Source organism: Neltuma alba, unplaced genomic scaffold (assembly GCF_004799145.2).
Source record: "Neltuma alba isolate B1F8T4 unplaced genomic scaffold, ASM479914v2 tig00003392_pilon, whole genome shotgun sequence".
In the NCBI taxonomy this organism is placed as follows: domain Eukaryota; kingdom Viridiplantae; phylum Streptophyta; class Magnoliopsida; order Fabales; family Fabaceae; genus Neltuma; species Neltuma alba.
Window position 1 is genome coordinate 315172 of NW_021633263.1, and position 18896 is coordinate 334067.

The 18896-nt window shown below is 33.6% G+C and overlaps 2 protein-coding genes across 2 annotated transcripts in view; both read right to left on the reverse strand.

Moving 5' to 3' along the window:
• Positions 1 to 296: 296 nt before the first annotated feature.
• Positions 297 to 18896, reverse strand: part of LOC114741425 (histone chaperone ASF1B) — a 28989-nt gene continuing 10389 nt past the window's right edge. The window contains exon 4 of the mRNA XM_028929687.1: positions 297 to 604. The gene's annotated coding sequence lies outside the window, so the exon portion shown is untranslated. The remainder of the gene's footprint in view (positions 605 to 18896) is intronic.
• Positions 343 to 2947, reverse strand: LOC114741424 (histone chaperone ASF1B). The gene is made up of 3 exons (XM_028929686.1): positions 2794 to 2947; positions 1067 to 1182; positions 343 to 978 (listed from the first exon to the last, which is right to left on the reverse strand). The coding sequence occupies exons 1-3, from the start codon at positions 2900 to 2902 to the stop codon at positions 628 to 630; spliced, it is 576 nt and encodes a 191-aa protein (XP_028785519.1). The 5' UTR covers positions 2903 to 2947; the 3' UTR covers positions 343 to 627.

Genomic DNA, 18896 nt, shown 5'->3' on the forward strand with positions numbered 1-18896 from the left:
TAATGGCACATTAGGAAGTATAAATGATAATGTTTTTTTTTTCCGGTAAAAATTTTAAAAATATAGGGATCAATATATTAAAAAAAGTTAAAAATTAAAAAATTGGCAAAACTTCAAGGATTTTGAGTTTAATGAAACCGAACTAAAATTAAGGTGCACTTAATAGTTAGTCTCAATAATGTGATACCTGGGTGAAATTGGTAGAAATTTCTAACTTGGGATTTCCCATAAAGCTGAAGAGAGACATGAGATAGGTGAGTAAACATTGAGAGCGAAGAGGGGGCATACGAATACTATAATAGTTTAGCCGCGCAGCTAAAAGTGGATAGATTCCAGCCAGGGTGGACCAAACCCGAACTGAGAGAACATTATGATGCTTGGAAACAACGTGCATTTCCCTCTTATATTACAAAGCAACAAGTATCACAAAGAAACTGGGTTTTTCAAAAGCGCAAGCAGGTTTTGAGCCCAGTATTTCAATCACTGATTTCCACGACATTTCATTAACTAACAATTTTGGTGATCTTGAGCTCATATTGACACCCCTGGTGTTGCTATTTCTAAGCATCTACTTTGATTGAGAAATTTCATGCTTCAAAATGAGATGATTTGAATACCTGCAAATTGTCAAGATTCCTTCTCGTCTGATGGAACATGATCACGGAAGGCAAGTGGGTCTTCTCCATTTCCGTCGTTCTGCTCAGGCGGCGGGGGTTGGTCCCCACTCTGATTGTTTTCTGGATGGAAATTAATGGGGAATTTAGTGACCCTTGGTTTATCAGATAAAATGTTCCTTTGAACCCTATCAATTATAACCTTAGGCGGGGGTTCCTCTCTTAGCTGCTCATCATCATAATCATTGTTCACATAGTATCCCACTCTAACAAATTCTTGACCCAGATAAGAGCAGGTCAACAAGAGCACCGTGACACCAATAATATCTTCTTCACGAATCTTTGATGGGTCTGGTGGGTCTGCCTGCAAAATGCCAAAAGAACTCAAAGATTGAGTCCACATGATCACCAGAACAAAAAATGAGAAAAATAATATTATGCGTAACACTCGCCTGCAATACAAAGCGATAGTTTCCAACATTGACAGGGCCAACAAGCGCACACTCTAATAACTGGTCATATGTTTCATCCTCAGCAGATCCAACATATACGAGCTTCCATTCCAAATCTGTACTCAGGTGATACAACACGCATTATTCCAACCAAACTGGTTGTAGAAAATAACGTTAAAAGATAACAGCGAAATTCTGAAAGTTTATGCACTCTAGGAGGAGGTTAACGGGCATAATATGCACTTTCCACATTCTACAAGATTTAGTTCTCAGCAAATCCAGCAGCAAAAGATATGTTACCTTCAAAGATTTGGAACACCAATCAATGAATAATAGATATTTTGCTAGCGAATCAGAATGAAGCAACAATTCATCAGGGATATGCAACAAAATTAAAACCAGACAATTCATCTAATAGGCCAATCAAAGATTCAGGAATCTAAGCAAAGCATTAAACAGCATAGTTCCATGTCGATATTTAAGAAATGAAAAACCAAGTCTTTGTTCAACAGTGCTGTGAAAAATAGATAAAATTTAACAAGCGAAAAATGACATTCACTTTCAGAGACCGATTTAGATTTTATGATACATGCAGGATTTATGGAAGAAATGAACCTTTCAAATTTAAACCCTAAAATATGCTTAATTATGATAGGTCCCCAAAAAGTATGCACTATAATTTCACAATAAAAAAAAGGGAAAAAATCAATTTCTCACAAAATTTGATGTTTCAAGGATCACATTTTCAAGAAGCATCAAGGACATTGGGTCTACCAGCGCATATGATAGGGTTTCATGAATCACATATTCTTACAATGAAGCTGAAGAAGACGCTAACATCTACAATATTTTCCCTCTCATTTCTAAACAGAGTATACTTACATCAAAAGGATGGAAAAAAGGCCTTCCACATCACTAAGTAGTAACACTAAAACTACCGAAAACCAGTTTAATTAATGATGGCAGATGGCCTAGAACTTTGGCCAAAAAACAAAAAAATTCATGGCCTAGGACTAGCTTAGACATAACGTCATGAATGAACTGCAAAGATAGGGCCCAATCACATTATATATCGTTCTTTATAAATTATAGTGCAAATACAAGATTGGCAGCATGAAGAATCAGTTGTTATAAGCAGAGTTTGTTAGAACATAAACATGAGGCCAAAAACCATAAGTTTATGATGCCCAAGATGGCACTAATGTCCCCGCAGGCAAATTCAATGGTTTAATCGACATTTCGCATCAGTTCCAAACAATTCTTGGGATCAAGGTTCTATTAGCTACACCACCATTATCCTTTTTTCAAAACCATCGAATTTTCAGCGATGATACCTCGCAAACCCACCCAGGTTGATACCCTCAACTGAGTATTAACATGAAGTCACATTCATCCGTAACAAGGTTCATTAATATATTGATTTACCGGCAAGTTAAAATGAGCCTAGAGGACAAAAAAAAAGTCAGGACATGGAACTATTTCGCTTTTACTCACCAGTTGCTTAAAAGAACAAACGAAAAACCCTAATTTATTTCAGTGCTGGGTCATCGAAAGAGGAATTTCTTGATGAAAGAACCCATTTTCTTATGATCCATTTACTCAATTCATTTAAGAGCATAAAGAAAAGTAACCCTAACCTAAACTTACAGATGGGAAACGAACAATAATAGAATCTTCAAAACAAAAAGAAGAAACGAATGCAGGAAGATGACAGATAAAACAATTACCGTCTTTCAAAGGAGTCAAGCACTCGTATGAGATCTCAAACTGGAAGGGGGTCAAAAACGAAGCGGGATTGTCAAGGACCGTCACGTTGGTGATATTGACGGCACTCATAGCTTCGAATCAGAAGACAACGGTAACACCGCAAGTTGATGTCCAGAACTGCGGAGAAGCTTTCTGATTTGGGCGGTCTCGCATTTGAACTAAACTTTGGGAAATATTACGATGAACCCCAAGTCTTCTTATATGGGAAAATTACAGATAGGTCCTACAGAAGATAATTAATTCAGAAAAGTCCCTGAAAATCCTGAAATGCTTCCTAAGTTCCCAGAGATCACAGAGCAAAATATTACAATTGTGAAAAGTCTAGTTTGTCCTCATTGATTGAAAAAAAAAAAACCAGAGGGACAACCTTCAGTTGGTGCGCTGGTACTACATGCAAGAGGAAGAGAAGCTTCTGAAAGAAGAAATGAAGGTTTGTGCTGGTACTCCATTATTCTACGCAAGCTATGTTTTTTCTTCATCTTCTTTGTAGGTCTTAACATTAACAACATTTGTCTTCCTTCATACATAACCATTGAAAGTTTAATATTGATTTGAAAAGTTGATTGGCTGTAGGTGTGTGGGTATTAATGATCTGATTCAACTTAGTTGAACTATCAATAGAGGTTCATTTTAATCATATGTGGTCTTAATCATGTTAGGTGTGGTTTTATCATGTGTGGTTAGGATTATAAAGTGATGCTCTGTTTTTCAGTGAGTGATGCTATGTTTCTAATGAAAATGAATAAAAATGACAAGTTTTTATTGTTATAACCATTGCAATACGATGGTTAAATGTCTTGTTAATAGATATATCGAAGATTATTAATGTAACTGTATGACTTGTTACTAACAAGTGATTGTGATATGTTGATATGAAGGATGTCAACTTTAAGTGGGAAGCATTTGTTTTGTTACCTCCATATAAGAAGACAATTTATTAATAGTGTAGAAGGTGAAATGCAATATGTTGGAGGTAGTGTGAGAATAAGAATGATAAAGGAAGGCACATCATATGAAGAATTTAAAATAATGGTAGTATCAATTGTGAGAAAAGAAAGTAATAGAATGGTTATGAAATTCACAGTAACCTTTGATGAGAGTGTACATTTGTGGACCTTGTAAATAATGAAAGAGTGAAATATTTGATTAACTTCAATGATGACAGTGGTCATGTAATAGGAGAAAATGGAGATCAAAATTCATAACTAACAAGAGATGTTGTAATAGAAGAGCAACATGTGTAAGTTGTATTATTTAAATTTCAAAGTAATGTTGGCTATTGTCAATTATTGTGCTTAGGTTGTTATTGTAGTGATAAAAGGTTATGATTAACGACCCCATGACTTGTCGTGTTATGTAAGATGGAAGATTTATTTGGAGGTTCAAATTCATTGTCCATGTCTCTACCTAATGTGTTTAGCGAAGACCCACTATCATTGTCATGTGATTCACAAATGATGTTAACCCCAATTCTGAAAATGAATTCAACAAAGTGGAAGGGTTTGGTTATTGGAGAAAGATAAATTTTTTCTAATGTAGTGGCCCTTAGGCAAGCATTATATAGGTACAGCATTACTGAAAAGTTTTCATACAAATTTGTGAAGAACAATCAACAAAAGATCATTGTAAGTGTATCGTGGAGGGATGCCCATGGTACATGGGTACATACTCAATGGGACAAAGAGAAGATGCTAAGTTCTTCATAATAAGAACGTTAAGAAGTGAGCATGTGCATTATGCATAGGATAGCTTGGTTGTATCTCATTCTAGAAGGTCAAACTTAACATCATCAATCATGATAGATTCTTTGAGGTGTAATATAAACAAGAATGCTAATAAAATTAGAAGAGATTTTTATAGAGAATATGGGATATGATTGAATTATAGTCAAGCATACAAGGGTAGAGAAAGAGCATTAAGGAAAATACATGGTTGTGTAGAGGATTCGTGCATGGTGATTCCTTGGATTTGTGAAGGGCTTATTGAAACTAATCCAAACACAACTGCTCGATGTGAAGGCTTGGATAGTAATAGATTTGAGAGGGTGTTCATTGCTTATGGATGCTCAATTAATAGATTTTTAGAAGGGTGTCGAAATATACTTTATATAGATGAATGTCATTTAAATGGTCCTTATAGGGGGCATTGATTTCAGCTAATGCATATGATATGGACAATAAATTGTTTCCATTAGCATATGCTATAGTTACTGGGGAGACATATGATGATTAGGCTTGGTTTCTCTAGAATGTCAAAGACATCACAAGATTAGTGGAGACAATAATAGTTTCATATCAGAATAATGCCATTATAGGTGCTATACAGACAATATTTGGTGGCAAGAGACATGTGTTTTGCTACAGGCATGTGAAAGAAAATCTTAGTACACATTATTTAAAAATTAACTAAGGTATGGGATGAGTTTCAAGTAGTTTGAAGGAGTTCACATTGAAAATACTGAATGGAATTGCCTACGCAAGAATTGAGGATGAATATGTTGTTGCAATGGGAAAACTTAGATCATTTTGTCCACAATTAGTTGATTGGGCTGAGACTCAAGGAGATGTAGACTGATGGACTTTAAGCAAATTTTCTTTTAAACGATAGGATAATATTACCACTAATATTTTAGAGTCATTTAGTTAGTAAAGAAGATGATCGTAGGCAAAATGGCAATGAAAAATTGGACAAATGGCATTGGGCCAAATATTAAGTCTAAGTTGCAAGAAAGAGTAGCAAGAGCGAAGAATATGCATAGTATCTATTATGGAGATAACCGAGTTCAAGTTCATACTACATCTCCTGCTAAAATAATTTTGTCACTGTTGATCTAACAACACACAAATGTATTGCTTAGCATGGCAAATAGCATAATGCCTTGTGTATATGCATGTGCAGGCAATAAAGCTATTTCATGGTAGTGTCTATGAATTTGTGGATGATTGCTATAAACTGTCTACCCAAGAGAAAATATATACAAGTAGTATGAGGCCAATTGTGACACATGATTGTCCACGTCCTAAAGCTCTCACCATTACACAGATGATAATTGGAATATTTTTACAGCCACCAATCACTAAAAGACCCTCAGGGAGGCCGAAGAAAACAAGGATTGAATCTCAATTTCAAAACGAAAAGTTTTACCACTGTGGAAGATGCCATGAGCCAGGCCACACTATAAAGACTCATCAGAACCCCAATCCAAGTTGAGCTTTGTTGGTGGCTTGTTTATATTTCTTTTTATGAATGCTTATGACAGAATTGTTTTGTAAATGTCATAACCCACACCTAAAGTTATCCGTCATTATCCACGCATGCAACTTGTATGCTTTTTTGAATGGGTTATAAATTTGGTGTAGTTACATTGTACATATATATATCAAGTGGTAAATGACATCTGGTTATAATATGATATAATACCATATCTGTATTTTGATGTACTTGTCAATAGTTGTAATGGACTTGTTATTAGACGCCGTGAAGGTTGGCATTGACAGTGTGAATTATGTTACTAATATAAAGTGACAATTTCTCCTACTTGCAGTGTTCAATGATTTCTCAACACATGATTGTTATGTTAAAGTTGTAACATGACAATCCCATGGTTATAATTTGATGTTATATGGAGGCTGTGATATCCCATAGTGTGAGTTGTTCGGGGCACTACGGAGGTTGTCAACCATGTCTCTTCGGGTTGTCAACAGCTGCTGTTGAGGTTGTAAATGAGTCTCTGCAAGTAAAAATCTGTTGTAATCCTATTGGGTTCAATTAAAACTGTTAATAACTTCAAAATGCTTCCTATTATATTGTTAAGGTCGTTATATATGTTGATAATATAATTTTTTTAGAAGTTGTGGTATCCCACAGAGTGAGTTGTCAGCGACACTACCAAGTTTGTGAACCACTTCTTCTCCGGTTGTCAACAGCAACCGTTGAGGTTATAAATGGATGTGGCAGAGAGGACTATGATATATACATATCATGTCATCGTGGTTAGCATTTGTTTATCCAATTTCAGTAAGTCTGCATTTCTAGACATGATCGGCTTTGGAATGAAGAATTTTGTTGTTATCAAAACACATGAATGCCATTACAAAATTTCATAAGTAGTAAACGATGTCAATACACATTAACAATCTTAACATCCAGTTGTCATTATATGGTCAAATAAAAAAAACAAAATCTGAACTTTACATTCAGCTATCAGTATGTGTGAAATAAAAAAAACAAAATGCGAACTTTACATTCAGCTGTCATAATGCTGTCAAATAAAAAAAAAACTAAATACAATATATGCTTGTCATTTTTTTCTTTCTCTTGCTTTGGGGGTTTCTTCATAGTAAAGACAACACCTGATCACCATGCAGGTTGTTTCGATAAGTTACAAGCCACCACAAGCATCCAAACTTCAAGTCATGGATTTCTTGAGGGGAGTACTTAGGCATTGTGTAGCCATTATCACTATACTCCGTGTCGTCCCATGTTTGTAACCAGCTCAAAACATGAACCCCACAAGAGTCCCTACAAAAGAAAATGTAGTACTTTAGTCAATGAACATTAGCTTCGAAAAGCTCAAATACAATTACTTGTTGTGCACAACATGAACTCACATGTCAGATTACACATGAACTTTTGTCTATGTGACTTCGTTATCAATTTTGTCCTTTTAGTTAAATAGTGATGGCTTTAGTACATGAAGCACTTGGCAGAAACAATCTTTCTACAAAAAGGAAACAAAAAAACGAAACAAGTTTGATAGTAGTGAATGACAAATTATAAGGAAGCATTAACAATCTTGACAGTAGCGAATAACAAGTAATCAGTAGGCATTAACAACCATGACAGTTACGCAGACAAGCAACCATAACGCATTAACAAGTAAAACAAGGAATGAAAAGTTGTGTATACAATCCATCTTGTCATGAATTGCTTAGGATCTATCTGTCCTTTCCTTTTCCCTTGCTTCTTCTTTGGTTTCTTCCCCGTTTTGATTGCATCTTTTTCCTCTTTTTGTAATCTCAACATGGTCAAATTATCAACCAATGAATCAAGGGCATAGAAACGCATGGTTCTTATATCTATCACATAACAAAACCAATCGCAATTGAAAAGAAAGGAGCCAAATATGAAGTCACAGTCTCCAATATTATATCCTAAGTGCTCCAGTAAGATTTCATATTCATGGTTTTCCATGCTCCACCTAAGAGGATTAGCTGCCATTGTTTGCATTAACTCGGGTGAAAAAATGTGCCTATTGACACAACTGTAGTTTCCTTTTTCATCTCCAATCAAAGTTCTCGCCACCATAGACATGAATTATATCACAGACACAAACAATTAGTCATAATAATAATGATATTGCTAGTTCTCTATCTATGTAAATAATTGTCTTATCTTGTCATTCATCCATTTCCTGTCTTGTAGGCAGCAAAGCTCAACACGTGTCAGGAAGTATCCATATATCTCTACAATGTAACTACAGCAAAAGGAACAATCAACAATTAAGTTGTATGTCTAAAATTATTGTCAATCAGTTGTCTCAATTACACTCATCCAAACACTTACTTGTCACCTTCATCTTCATCACATCTTGTTGTGCACACAAAACAATTCTTCTTTCTCATCAAATTTTCTCTTGTGACGGCCTTTTTTCACCTCCTCTAACCAGGGAGATTTGATTGCATGGCTTCTCACCCGTATTGATATTCTTACTTCCATTTGCTCTTGTGCTTTCTTGTTCATTTCATCCTTTCCCTCCTCATCATCGCCTTCTCCTTATCCTCTTCTGCTGTTGCATTACTAGACTTGTCTTTAGTTTTTTCTTCTCCATGATCCTCTGATCTAGAGTCACTCCCTTCTCCTTTCTCTTCATCTTTAGATTTACTTTCTTCTTCATACAGAGCACTTTTTTCCTCTTCTTTATCATCTTTTTTTGCTTTACTCTATTCTTCCTCTTGTATTAAATCTTTTAGGCTTCCTTGTCATCTCCACCAGTTTCTTTATCTTCACTTGAGTTCTCTTCATCATCATCGCTACTTACTACTTCCACTACATCTTCCTTCTCACTCTCATTTGTTAGCCTTAACTACAAAGAAACCAACTCTTCTTCAATTGTTGACACCAACCCTTCAACCATGGTCACCAACCTTTCATATGTTCTCTTTATTTCTTGCAAAATAACAGTAATTAAAGTAATCATTACTCTAAATTGTACACAGCACAGAAATAAGCTCGACATTATTTACTTACCATGTAGGTTAGGTTTATTTGTGAATTGGATGCACTAGATGAAGCCCCACCAACGTTGGTAATACCATGTAGTATGCCTCTGTCACTATTCTTCTCTAATTTTACTTTTGTCTTTGTTTTTTTCTTATCCCAATAGATAATGGCATTTTCATTTTTTAAAGCCTTTTGTTTTTCTAAAGGAAAGTGTTGTAGGCAATAAATCTGCATATCAAGTAAATGATAATTTATCTACACAACTATGAAAACATGCAGAGAGGCCACTGATAACATACATGATAGCCAATCACAACCTATACATAAGCCAATCACAACTTACATTTGTGTCATTCACAACATGCACAGCAGCCAATCACAACCCATACTTAAGCGAATGACAACATACCCAGCATACAATCACAACCTACACATCAACCAATCACAACCTATATTTGTGTCATTCACAACATGCACAGCAACCAATCACAACCCATACTTAACTAGATAACAATATCCACAGCATACAGTCACAACCTACACATCAGTCAATCACAGCCTATACATAAGTCAGTAACAAACTAATAGAGGCCAATGAGAACATGCATAGAAGCCAATCATGACATACACGACAGCCACTCACAACATGCATATAAGCGAAAGACAACATGCATAACAGCCAATTATAACCTATACATAAGTGGCTAACAAACCAACAGAAGCCAATGACATGAATAGCAGCTAATTACAACAGATACATAAGCAAGTGACAAACTAACAGAGGCTAATGATAACATACACAGTAGCCAATTACAACATATATATAAGTGACTGACAAACCGACAAAGGCATGACAGTAGCCAATTACAACCTATACATAAGCATGTGACAAACCAACAGAAGCCAATGACAACATACACAACAACCAATTACAACATATACATAAGCAGGTAATAAACCAAAAAAGGCCAATAACAATGTGCACACAGGACAATAACAACCTTTACACGAGCCAATCACAAAACATACACATAAGCATTTAACAATGTACATACCAACAAATGACAACGTACAGGCAACCAATTACAACATACATAGCACCCATTTATAACAACACATAGCACATTGAGAATACAACTAATATCAAAGTAAATGAATCATACCCACACTTACCATTAAGAAGTACAAGCAACCTCCCATATTTTTCGTCCCATTAGCATTTCCTTTTTTCTTTCCTTTCTTGAACTCTACAATTGATTTGTAGAATTATCTGAAAATCAAGCTGCTCCAATCATGCTATCCTAAACTATTATTTGTTGCCACCATGACTTTCAACACTTTATCATTGACCCATACACTAGAGGTAGGACATAAGAGGATTCCTAATGCATACATAACAAAAAGGAATTTAAACTTTTCATCCTCTTTTCCTTCAATCAACCATCTTCCTATTGTTTTGTATGATACTTTCTCGTAATCACTCATTAATTCCTTAAATGTTTCATCTTCATTCTCCACATTCATTTTAATTTCTTGCCCCTTAAATGGTAGGTCCATCAATTGATTTACATATCCACGCCCCATTTCATGCATCTTCTCTTGAATTGAAATTTTCTTACTTACAAGGTCAAATACAAGGATCAATTCACCACAAAAATCTCTATAAATTTGTGAGCAGCATATTTCAATCAATTTATAAAAACCAATTCTTTTCAGCATTTCCATCTTATCTTCACTTTTCTTTACGTACTTGCAAACTTCCATAAATTGTCCCGAAGCACACCGTGTGTGGAAGGGAACAATATAATTCTTTCCTTTCGATCGGACTCTCATTTCTTTAGCCCTTTCACTATATTGTTCTCTCTCCTCTTCTGTTAACTTCCCCCAAGCCTCTTTCATAAAGTTAGTGCCCTCTTCAAAAGACTTGAAGTTCTTCTTGTTCTTCTCATAAAATTCTTCAGTAAATGGTACGTATCCAGAGAAATTCCTAAGCTTTGTCCATTTTGCTCTTACTCTTTTAGCCATTTTGTTAAACTGCAAAAAAGAAAAAAAATACTGTCATCACATTATAACTTTCCAACTGCTTGTCACTTAAAAAAGGGGTTATTTGTTTTTGGAACGATACAGTAATATGTATTAAACAACCATAGTAATTGAATCGAGACGAAATCAACTCAACTTTCTTCATGATCATCATAGATAAAGGAGATGCAAAATACATTACAGTAGTAGATACTCTAAATACTTGCTATTTTTTTAATTTAATTTTCACTTCCTTTTTATTATCAATGATTTCTTATCGATGATTTTCACCTGCTAGTTGACAAGAAAAATGCCTATGAAGGTTGGTTTTAGTTTATTTCAATTTCAAAGCTGAAATTCATGACTTACCTTAAAGTAAATTAATAACACGATCCCTTACTTGAATGTTTATTTCAAAGCTGAAATTCATGGCTTACTTTAGAGCACATTAATAACATAGTCCCATACTATCATGTTTAATCAACTTTAGTCCTTGAAATTAGAAAATACATAAATCAATCCTTAAAAATAATAATCTTGTTACAAGTTACTAACTTTGGCATCCTCAATCTCTTGATAAAAGCATTAAGTACAATGAGTTTGGTTATTTTTAATGACTAACATGTCCATTCAGCAATGTTGCCACTGTTTTATTCAGGGCCGGCTTTTTCTTTCAGCAGGAATTGGTCAGTACCACTTTAAAACATTAAATGGACAACTATGTTCCAGTTTAGTTCCATATACCATGTATTTTATCTTGAAAATCTGAGATACAATACCTGTAAGAGCTTACTTCTAAAGTATCAGTGTTTCATGAATTTTATGATAGCTCTGGGATATCCAAGTTCTCCTAGCCATATAACATACCAACTCAATTATCTAAATGTTATCCTTAATATATATATACCTATATATATATATACATTTATATTATTTTCCCAAAAGCAATGTAGCCAAGAATTTAGGCAACCAGATGCATCAAAAACACGAAATAAAGTTAAGAAGGAAAAGAAACAACTTAATAGAGTGCTCCAAAAAACCAGAGGAAATTCTAAAAGACTGAGACACCCACCCACTAGCACTTTTTTAGGACCTTTGGGACTTCCTTCCCCTGCCTTGAAATCACTTTGAGTCGTTTCATTTTTCTTTTATTCACCCAACGAGTGGTTGTTTTATTCATAATCTTGTTCTAATTCTTGGGAAATAATTATACTTCAAAATAAATTCATCCATAGAAGTTTATAAGAATAAAGAAAAAATAATAAAAAATGAGTTAGCACAAGCCTAACGTCTTAGAAATTATTCTCTTCCCAGTTCCTACCCACATGGAGTATGTAGTGTAGCTGATATTAACATACCCATATGTAGTGTGGCTGATATTAACATACCTGCACTTCCTATATATTGCAAAGAAAAGAACCTTTGCAGTTTTATTTCCAGTATTCTCTTTTACCTATGAAATCATCTGGGAAAGATTTGCATTTTGTTCACGAAACAGTAGGATCGGCATAATAAAAACGGAAGAATATTGTAGGAGGGAATACAAGGATAGACAAATTAATACTACTGATTGCCTTAAAAGCATATTCAAATTACCCACACAAAGAAAGCAATCTCAAATGAGGGAGAAGAAAATGACAGTAGAAGGAGGACTCACCTGGAGACAACCAATGATGAACCCACGATGCCAACAATAGAGGCAACACGAACAACAAGGGAAGTGGTTTTAAACAACTGACAATGGAGGCAACGAGATTTACGGTGATAGATAGAGTGACGATGATGAGGAAGCTGTAAAGTTGAAGGTAGATAATGGAAACGTGCCGTGAAGACAAAGATGGTTCCGATAAAAACAGAGAGTGGCTGTGGGTTTGAGGCGGGGAAAATATTCATACTCAAATTAATGGGGCTAAGTAGGTAATATCACAATTAAAATTAATTATCTGCAGGTCCTTGGGGACTTAAGAAGCATTTCAGGATTTCAATGGACTTTTTCTGAATAAATTGTCTTCTGTGGGACCTGTGTGTAATTTTTTCTTCTTATATGTGCCATGACATCTTCCTTGTCCATATGTTTTTATTTCTATTCATAACAAGAAATACTTATTACAGAGGGAAAAGTAATCTCCAACTCATTGTAATTTTCCAATTGAATTAGGTCTTGGGACTTTTTTTTTTCCTTTTTATGAGATCTTTTAAGTTTAGACTGTTAAATCCATAAGTCCTTCAATTAAAAATTCCATTAAAATGATGTGAGATGGCATCCAACTAAAAATATTTACTCTGACTAAGCATCTAACTACGCCCACAATCAATCACCATCACCTTCCTCATCTCTGCAGCTCTTGGACCCACTTCCTCAGTTTCATTCTGTATTGCCACAGATCTCTAGATAGAAAGAGAAATATTAATTTTAAGGGTTAATCTAATCTTTAGTCCTTTAAGTTTGTCCTCATTTTAGTTTTTGTCTCTTGAATTTTAAACCATAGATTTTAGTCCCTAAAGGGGCAAAATGATCCAAGTTTTTATTAGATTATAGGGACCAATATTATAAATGAAAAGAAATTTGAGGAACCAAAACCAAAATAAAGATAAATTTGAGAGACCAAAGTGTGTAATAACCCTAATTTTAATTGCAATATATGTTTCAGTCCGCCAATCCACACAACATTTAAAAAAGGACTCTTAATGCTGGCCAAAAAAAAAAAAAGACTCTTAATATATGCTACCTTGCTAATGAGATGTTTGGATAGCATCAAAAGTACTTTTTAAAAGTATTTTTTCACAAATCAAGACAAATAACTTTATATATTTATATCGTATATTATAAAATCACTTTTAAAATTATACTTTAGTTTCCATCCAAACACCAAACAAGTCCATGAGAGAGAGAGAGACAAGGAAAAGCTTCATAAAGTTGTAAAACAGAGTGAGTATTGTTTCTCGGCTTTGATTCTCTTCAAAGATGGGGAGGTTACCTGATTGAAGAGAGAGAAACATTAAAGAGAAACAAAGCCGGGAAAAAAAAAAAACTCTATTACGTAACTTTGAGATGCTTTTCCTTTTTCTCTCTCTCATGGACTTGTCTCCAAGTCTTGGCAAGGTAGTATAAATTAAGGGTCCTTTTTAAGTATCATGGATTGGCGGACTGAAACATATTGCAATTAAAATTAATATTTCTCTTCCTATCTAGAGATTTGTGGCAGTACGGAATGAAATCAAGGAAGTGAGGGAGTGGGTGCAAGCGCCGATAGATTACAGGGATGAGGAAGGTGACAATGGTTGATGATGGGTGTAGTTAGATGCCTATCAGAGTAAATATTTTCAGTTGGATGCCACCTCATACCACTTTGACAGATTTTTTTTTTTAACCTAAGGACTTATGCATTTAACTATCTAAACTTAAAAGATCTCACAAAAAAGGAAAAAAAAAAAAATCCCAAGACCGAATTCAATTGGAGGAAATTACAATGAGCTGGATAGGGAAAATGAACCCAAAAAAATTGAAAATATGAAGAAAAAAAATATGAAAGGGAAGCTAAAAACTGCAAATAACAAAAAAGGAAGTACTTAAAATAGCATTTTGGAATTGAAACAGAATTACCGAAATGCTCCTCATATTAAGAATTTTTTCTGGGGAAAAAGTGACGAAGGTCACCACTACGTCGCTATTTGTGCCAAAATTAAGTGTAGCCATTATACCACCAATGTTTTGTTATCAATATAATGCAAAAAATATACTCCTCTAATTATTAATATAAGAACTAATTAACTAATTTGAGTAGATTAAAGATTCTCATTAAATTAGTTAATATGATATATATTTTCTAAAACACTCTAAGTATCTTTCTTAATTCCCTCCCTCCTTCCATTTTCTACTTGATTATTGTTGGAAAAATATCAACAGGGTTAATTTAAAAAAAACTGATAAACATGTAAAATAGGTTTTACATATAGAACCAACATCAACTTCTCAGTTAGGTTTTACATTAAGGATTAAAGGAATATTACTCCGTCTCTTATTATAAGATCCTTTTAACTAAATTATACAGTTTAAAAAAACAGTTAAAATTAGTTAAAAGCAATTAATATGTAGCAAATATAATTTTTTTTAAATATACCCCTATATATAAATGGATAGATGTGAAAGAGTAATAGTAAAATAAATAAAGAAAGAAAATGTATTAGATGCATTAAACTAAGGGTAAAATAGGTAATAATGTATTAAATGTTCAGACAAATTTAAAAGAAATCTTATAAAAAGAGACAAATCTATTTAAAAAAAGATCTTATAACAAGAGACAGAGAGAATATAAGTTAACTACTTAACTTTAACCTCCAGTCTTTTACCACTTTTATATAGGTATTGATAGGTATTAACAACTTTTGTTTAGCAACTAACAAAATCACTTTTTCAAATCATTCACATCTTTTGCACAGATATTGATTACATTTCTATAAATATTAACAACTTTTTTTAAGTCACTTTTTCGTTTAGCAAATAATAATGTCGTTTTTTTAAGTCATTCATAGCTTTTGCATAAGAATTGGTCGCATTTCATTAGTTATTAACAATTTTTGTTTAGCAAATAATAAGACTATTCTTTTATGTCATTACCTATTGAAATAGAGTCAATACCTATATCAAAATTGTTAATACTTATTTAAACAAAAAGGGGGTTTTTGATGCTTGTGCGTCAATTTCAAAATCCCATTTTAAGTTCTTCTCTGTGTTATTTTTAGCCATTAGTTTTTCTTTTCGTCTTTTGATATTTTTAAAACTTCTTTTTCTTTTTGAGTCATTGACACACACACACAGTAAAATTTAATGAAATTCATAAACAAGATAGTGCTTCCCTTTTCCTTGTTTGTTGTGTGTTTCTTTCTCAGGAAGAAATGTGTGTTTGAATTGTTCTTGAAAAACAATAACTTTCAAGTTTTAGATCACATTAATAGTTGGTGATAATATCTATTATAATAAGGCTAAGTTTAAGTATTTAACACTCATACTACAAAAATCTACTAGATCTCGTTAAAGCATTTAACACTCAAGATCCTTGAAAATAAATAAACTTTAAAATTGATTTGTGTGAATAATTTTTTCTCAAAATAAAATGATAAAGGAAATTATACCTAATGGCATTAGAACAAAATGGGAGCCGGAAAAGAATTTCTCCATTTAACTTCCTCTCCACTTCCCTTCATTTACTATCTCTACCATTAAATCAACATCCAATAGTTGAAATTTAATGCACTATATTAGTATTATAATATTAATTAAATAACAAATATATATATATAAGCAGTTAGAAATTAATTTGCATACATAGTCCGTAGATTTTTATTAAAATATTTTATTATTTACTTATATGTATTTTTTTTATTTAATATTATAACAATACTACTATGATTTATTAATTCTCAACTATTGAATGTTAATCTGATGATAGAAATAGCAAATGAAAGGAATTGGAGAGAAAACTAAACCAAGACATTCCTCTTCAAGATTAGAAAAAAAAAACTTACAACTATATAATATATATGTGCCAAAGTCTCTAAAATAACTGTACAATTTCACAAATTGGCCACCCCAAAAGAAAGGTACTTTTTTCAAAGAAACTTCATCCAATGAAAGTGTGTTGTAATACAGATATGGGAAAACTTGTTATAATTATGCCTTAGCACAATGTGTATGTGAAGGATTATAGCTTATCCATCTTCTTAACAACTTAAAAAATAATGCCTAGGTCCCATGAAAGTGATAAGGCAGATCTAAAATCCTCAGAACTATCTCATACATTGACTAAAACTCAAGTTGCTTACGGGCTAACAAAATCTCCACCCAGAATAAGGATTAAAGAACCTGAGCCCAAGTTGGAGATGGTTAACATCAATCCCCCATCAACTTGACAAAGAGCGCTGGTAATGACCAAAGAATCACTTTAGGATTTCATATCTCAATCCAAACATCTCTCTAGTGTCTATATTTTCCAATACTTTGTTATACAAACCAACCCAACACGCACACATGCTCAAATGTACATGCATACATGTGTGCAGGCACATTATATCTGTATATATGCACTGTTTATGTACAAATACAAAATTTAGTCAATGAATCACTTTAACTTTTCCCATATGAAATAATTTTGGCATCAATTCTGGTAATTTTAAACTTACATCTTTCTTTTCTCACGTTCAATAACAGGTGTTCAGAAATGGAGGCACCAACATTTAACAATTGGCTATTTACTCCTCCCTCGAAAAGGGGTTACAGAAAAACAATATGAGGAAAAAATATGAACGTTTATGAGACAGAACATAACATGAACCAATTTAGACCATAGTTGTATGAGCAAAATAAAACTACAATTCCAAATCTAAAAACAAAATTATATAAAAGAGCAAGCAAGATTTAGTTTTCCCACATCACTGCTTACCAAATTTGGGAGTATGTTTCATGTTTCAACAATTTCTGCTGAAAGGCCCTAGAGAAGCAAAGAAAAGTCAGCATAATCCCGTAAATGGTAAAATGACCATCTAATGAGCACCATTGAACAACCTCATTATCACTTGTTTTCGCATTGAAGCTGGACATTGAACCGCTATCCTAAGCTTGTCAACATCATTCATAAGGAAACAATACATGTCAAGTATTTTTTCAGCATCACACTCACATTCTTCAAGCATTTTCCAAACTTCTTCACCTGATAATTGTGGCATTTGCAATTTGGTGTTAGCCATCTTTTGTAGTAAAATATTTCCTTGTAATATCGCATCATTTCCTCGATCAAGCGCCTCAGCAACTGCATGTACTGCCCTTGTTAGTTCCTTTAAATTATTTTCCCACTCTTTAGACCGTCTCTTTGTCCTCTTACTGCAAGCATTATTAGCAGCAAGTGAATTACTGTGACTTTGGCCATTAAGCTCAACAAGGTTACCAATGTCATTGACAGGTTGATCAACCTCTTCTGAAGAATGACGTCTCTTCCTACACTTACACAATGCCTCCCCCTCATCTCTGCCAGCCTTGTCTTCTTCATATGATATCATCATCTTTTTATAGTTTGGCAAAGGAGTAGTTCTCCACGTAGCTGCTTTTAGTCTGAAAAGACAAAGGCAATACACAATTCTAATGATATTTCAACTAGATGGACAACTACTTATTCTATATTTATATTCATTATTTCATCACACACCCGCTCCATCTTGCCACTCAAAGACTAACTTATCTTTTTAGGACAAATCTTACTGAAATGTACTTGTGCAATAACACACAAGTAGTAGACCTGTTGCTTTTTGACGCAATTCAAGCGGGTGCACCAATAAAAAGCATTGATTTTCGAAGTCCATCCAACAAAAATGTTAAAAACTGCTGTTGCTCTTTTGCGGTATTATTTCTTACCCTTCCGATCCTTAATATAAGACCTAATTTGAGAGTTGATATTAGTCCCATATGTAGACCTATTTCACATATTTATCAATTTTTTCCTAAATTAACCTTATTAATATTCCCTCAAAAATCAAGTAGGAGAGCGAGGAAGGGAATTAAGGAAAATGATTAAGATGTTTTAGAAAAAACATATCATATGAACTAATTTAACTAACATCTTTAATCTACTCAAATTAGTTAATTAGGTCTTACATTAAGTCATTAAGGACCGGAGGAATATATAAATGAACCTCAGTTTAAGACAGTTCTTTCTTCAAAAACTGCCAGTTATGCACATGACTCTGAGTCATCGTGATGTGAAAATGAGAAGGCTGATTTTGATTAAACTAACATAAGTTTTTTAACACATACAAGAAATAAAAAAAA

Bases quoted from the DNA above. Each gene is read 5' to 3' on its own strand.
- LOC114741424 (XM_028929686.1), bottom strand. From the start codon at position 2,902: ATGAGTGCCGTCAATATCACCAACGTGACGGTCCTTGACAATCCCGCT. The intron at 1,183-2,793 runs GTAATTGTTTTA...ACCTGAGTACAG, and splicing joins CTTGACTCCTTTGAAAGACG to ATTTGGAATGGAAGCTCGTA. The intron at 979-1,066 runs GCGAGTGTTACG...GGCATTTTGCAG, and splicing joins ACTATCGCTTTGTATTGCAG to GCAGACCCACCAGACCCATC.